The 4,956-nt window shown below is 37.7% G+C and overlaps 1 protein-coding gene across 1 annotated transcript in view; it reads right to left on the bottom strand.

The window, feature by feature from the left end:
* Positions 1 to 4,956, bottom strand: part of LOC107655177 (protein strawberry notch homolog 2-like) — a 59,288-nt gene that overhangs the window by 12,414 nt on the left and 41,918 nt on the right. The window contains exons 5-11 of the mRNA XM_016442599.1: positions 3,466 to 3,615; positions 2,906 to 2,989; positions 2,509 to 2,608; positions 2,258 to 2,418; positions 635 to 768; positions 451 to 541; positions 178 to 321 (exon numbers count right to left, since the gene is read on the bottom strand). Of these exons, the coding sequence (XP_016298085.1) occupies positions 178 to 321; positions 451 to 541; positions 635 to 768; positions 2,258 to 2,418; positions 2,509 to 2,608; positions 2,906 to 2,989; positions 3,466 to 3,615 (864 nt within the window). The remainder of the gene's footprint in view (positions 1 to 177; positions 322 to 450; positions 542 to 634; positions 769 to 2,257; positions 2,419 to 2,508; positions 2,609 to 2,905; positions 2,990 to 3,465; positions 3,616 to 4,956) is intronic.

Raw genomic sequence — 4,956 nt, 5'->3', positions numbered from 1 at the left:
ACCTTTGGGTTATGAGTCCGACTCTCTAACCATTAGGCCACGATTATTGTGATAACATTTAATTTTTAATATTGCTTTAATTTTGGAAAAGTGTTTTTCAAAGGGTTTAAGGCAACACAGAGTTAGAAACCCCCTGCCAACAAAAACTATTTTCTGCACATAGAAGGCAAAGGATACAACTCCATCAAAACCCGGCTCACACCAGTCTAGGATCTGCTTCAGACGCGTTCGGTGTTGGCCGCCTGCCTGACTCTCCCCAATTAGTGCTGAGTAGGTGGCAAACAGGACTCCTTCTGAGGTAGCTGTGTCTCCGTACTTTATCTGCATGGAAAACAGTTTCAGTTAGCCATGTTGAGAAACGCTACGGGGAAAGTCTGTGAGAATTTGCTACACTGGAAATGTGATCTCCGTTAACAGGGCTGCTGTATTGAGCTGCACAGTAATAGTGACCTTATTCAAGGCATGCACTTGTATATTGGGTGCATGGATGTCTTGGAGATCTCTCTCTGCGTCATATTTCAGGTCATTGGAGACGCTGAACCTGGAGGAGAGATGAGGAGGATAAGGCAACATATCTAGAGTCGGTGTTTGATGTGGAGTTTTGTAGGGCTTGATGGATCTGGAGATCGCTTACCATAGTGCTTTCTTCCTTCCCTTTAAGTAGTTTTCTAGAATGATGCCAGCCACTGTGCGGCCTTTGCCAACTCCAGCGCCGTCCCCTATGAGGAAGCCGGCCCGCTGGTTGTTCTGGAGAATCACTTCATGTTGCTGTAGAGTGTTATAAAGAAGTCAATATTAATGGTCTGTTAATGACGAGAAAGTATAAAATATTTGCAAACAATCAGTGGGATGCTGAATTTACTATGTCTTTATGATGGAACTACAGGGATGTTTGTGAGATTATGACAGAAATGCCGATGCTGAATTGAATGAAAGTGTATAACTTTTTAAAATGTAATCTAAAATTAAAGGTGCACTAAGCAATATTTGAAAAACACTTTTGACCACAGTGTCGGACTCAGTACCAAAACACACCCGTGTCTAGTAATGATAGGGAGAAGAGAGCGCTCAGTGAGTGCACAGGATGGATATTAGCAGATCGACTATAGAAAGAGAGATGGCAGGTAAAAAAAAAAAAAGAGGAAAATTTTGGAGGAACAAAACATTAAAAAGAAGGGTTGCGATCAGGCAAGAGGTAGGACCCGCGTAAATATTGGCGCAGCTTTCCAGCGGTGGACAGAACTCAAGGAGCGGGAAAGGCCTGGAATTGGATGCGAGGTTGCTTTGTTTCTTCTTGATAGGTGAGTTACGTGGTTTTTGCTTTGTTTCACACAACTAATCTGTGTTGGCTTTTGCTTGAATATGCTGCGGCCAGCAGGCATAGGAGATTCCGCCATCGTCACTGCCAGGGTTGTGTACGTACATGTGGGGCGGAGTTATCAAAATAGGGACAAGGTCCTGTTGGGGTATGGCCATGTTTGTTTTGGTGCTTCCAAATATCAACATCGTTTGGCAAAATTCGCTTAGTGCACCTTTAAGTATAAAAAAAAACTTTGTAGCTGATTATATCAAAATAATTAAATACGTTTGTTTTAATTAAATGCTTTTATTGTTTTAATTAATTATTCCAAATTATTAACATTTGAAGATGTCATAAAGTCTCAGTAGGTAGTTTATAGTAAATAAGGTCGGTCATAAAAGTTTTGCCAGACAAATAAGGTTGGGAAACTTTTAAATGAGACAATAAATAATGAAACAAAACAATAAATGAATAATACAATAAATAAAACAAATAACACAATAAAACATAAATAAATAAAAATTAATGCAGGATCCAAACAATTTAAAAAATCTTTGTAAATAGCCTCAAAATAAAACATGAAATAAATGAAATAAATCAACAAATAAATAATAAAATAAATTACACAATAAATAAATAAAGCAGGATCTGAACAATTTAAAAATGGTTTGTAAATAGGCTCAGAGTTAAACAATAAATAAATAAAAACAAAATATATAAAAAAAATACAATAAATAAAACAAATAAAGCAATAAATAAACAAATAACTCGATTATGCAGGATCTAAACAATTTAAAAGTTGTTTGTAAACAGCCTCTAAATAAATAAATACATATTTTTTTAACACAGTATATTTTGGACACGATATTATAGAGTTCAGTCCGTTGTTTTCTTTTAAAGTTTTGTTGTGCATGTTTAACTAAGTGGGAGAAGAAAGGCAAAGCTGGTCAGGGGTACCTGGCAGGCGTAAATAATGGCCTCCAGCTGCAAGGCAGAAAGCAGGCCTCTGTTTATGGTGGTCTCTGGGATGGACAGGGTGTAGGTGATATCTGGAGGAGGTACGCTGGATAAAGTGTTGGTCTCCACCACTCGGTCTGGGTGGGATATTCCTATCTTGGCTGAGACAGCAATACAGAGAGCGAAAACAATATGAATCTTCCAGTATGACATTAATAGCCATAAAATGTGTGCATAAAAGCAACGCTAACATTTAGAGGGCCTGTAGTCTGCATAGGTGTCAACATGACCCAACTCTTCGGTCTCCTCCACCTCGACTTCCTCTTCCTCTTCTGGCTGTGTTTGGGATCTCTGTGTAAACACGTGATAAGATTAAGAAAGAGAAGAAAAACGGAAAGAGAAAGACAGTTTGACTTTACAGAGACCTTAAAATCTTTCTTACATGTTAAAGAAATTATATTTATATTTTAGTAAAAATATATTTGTATTTTTATTATTACATTTTTATGTTTTTATTTAAAAATCATTTATTTAAACACAATAAAAATATTGTGAATAAAAAATATATTTTTATTATTTAATAGTATTTTATTACTATTATTATATATCATTATTAAGAGCAATTAACAACTGTTGATTGGGAGTTACCTGATAACCTCCAATGGGTGGTGTATTAATGATAGCAGTGATGTCATCCAACGAGTTTAAACCTTGAAACCTGTTAGAATTCAACTGAGGAGGAAAAAGAAAAACAAAAGAGATTGAAAGAAAAAGTTAAAGCTAACAGAAAAATCACATGCTTTACTATCAGAGCAGGAACAATGTTTATGGGTGTGTCACTCACAGGTGTGGTTTCTCGGAAATAATATTCAGCACAAATGCCAAAAACTACTGTAAACAATTGGTTAAGTTCAACATTAGCATTTCAAGTAAAGTGACGTGTGGCCGAGTATGGTGACCCATATTCGGAATTTGTGCTCTGCATTTACGCAGAGCAGTTGGGGGTTCAGTGCCTTGCTCAAGGGTCTCACCTCAGTCGTGGTATTAAAGGTGGAAGAGAGTGCTGGTTATTCACTCCCCCTACCGACAATTCCTGCTAGACCTGAGAATCGAACCCGCAACCTTTGGGTTACAAGTCTGACTCTCTAACCATTAGGCCATGACCACGACTGGAATAAAATGCATTTGCTGTCAGGAATTAGCCTCACCTCTTGGACTGATGCTGGTGATGTTTTAATGTCCCATATCGTGGGCACATTGGAAGGCATTTCAGTGTTGATTAAGTTGTTAACGGTGTATTCGGATAAAGAGTCGGTCGGAGGGGAGAAGATCAACAGATCATCCAGACCAGAGAGGTCCTGAGAGAAAAGAAAACGAGAACAATTTTTCCAGTCACTTTTTTACTTCCTGACCTGTACTGCAAAAGGTTACAGAGAAAATAAGGGCATAGTCATGAAATTAGCGAAAATTGAAGAAAAAAAAAAAGGGTCCATTGTTGGTCAATAACGTAGCGATATATAAGAAGCATAGCTCAGCATGGCAAATTCATGTGAGCAACATGAGCGAATGATTGGATTTCATCCGCAAAATTTCGATGAGCAATGGTAAATGTGAGCGCACTTTTAAGAAAAAAACTTCTTAAGATATCTGGATATGAAACAAATGTTAATGCCAGATCTGAATGTGGTGGAGATTGTGGGACAAATTATAATGTTTAAACTGCATAATTCATCCGGTGTAGATGACCATAAAGAACCGTATGCACAAGAGTTCAGATTAGAGATAGCTGAGAGATATACGCACAGCAAATATTCCCTGAACCACTGAACCCACAATCTAATTAAACACAGAGCAGATGAAGTGCAGATGGTACGTCACACGCAACACTACAGCATTATGCTTTGGCTGTGAAGGACAATGCACTCAGCTAATCAGAGGCTTTTGTAGTAAAAGAGTGTGTGCTCGCTAGTTGAATATATGAGGGATCTGAAGGGGCTCGAGACGCTCTTTGCACAGCCAAGATTTTCCAAGAACTCTTCACTGTTCCAGGAAAACCAGCGAGTGGTAAACAACCAGGAACTGGTGGGTGGCCAGGGGCTGTGGTATTTGATCCATTTCATTAATAAGAGCCATTTTTCAGTGTTAAGAAGAAAAGTTAGTCAGATTGAGGTTGACCTCAAAATGAGCTGTTTACAATCTAAAATATATTCAAATTCAGGGTTGTACTGATACAATCATATATCACAATGCTTTAGATCCTTGTATTCTTTGTGCATTCATGTGCATAGAAGCTGTTAGTGTGAACCGCTGAATCAGAGCTGCAACGAAACATGACTTTTTGCAACATGGAAGGTGTGTAGGTTTGTGATGTTAGTTGGGTCACAGCAGTATCGTGAGAATCTCGGAGCAAGATTGCGTCCTCTTTCATAAAGATAAAAGGTTTAAAAACAAATGCATGCTAGTTCTGTTAGAAGCCACAAATTCAAAGTCTTTGTACTTCCTCTATACTTGATTATGGAGATAATAAACAGATTAAAAGCAGTGACATGAAACTGAGAGTGGAAAACTCTGCCATCATGCATCCTTTCTTTTTTATCTATGATCTCATCCATATACATTTTTTTTAACTTTACATTTTTTAAAAACTGTAACATATATGTATGCATATATGTGTGTGTGTGTGTGTGTGTGTGTGTATA

Source organism: Sinocyclocheilus anshuiensis, unplaced genomic scaffold (assembly GCF_001515605.1).
Source record: "Sinocyclocheilus anshuiensis isolate Anshui unplaced genomic scaffold, SAMN03320099.WGS_v1.1 scaffold735, whole genome shotgun sequence".
Classification (NCBI taxonomy): Eukaryota; Metazoa; Chordata; class Actinopteri; order Cypriniformes; family Cyprinidae; genus Sinocyclocheilus; species Sinocyclocheilus anshuiensis.
The sequence above is the reverse complement of the archived record's forward strand: the minus strand, read 5'-3'. Positions and strand labels throughout refer to the sequence as shown.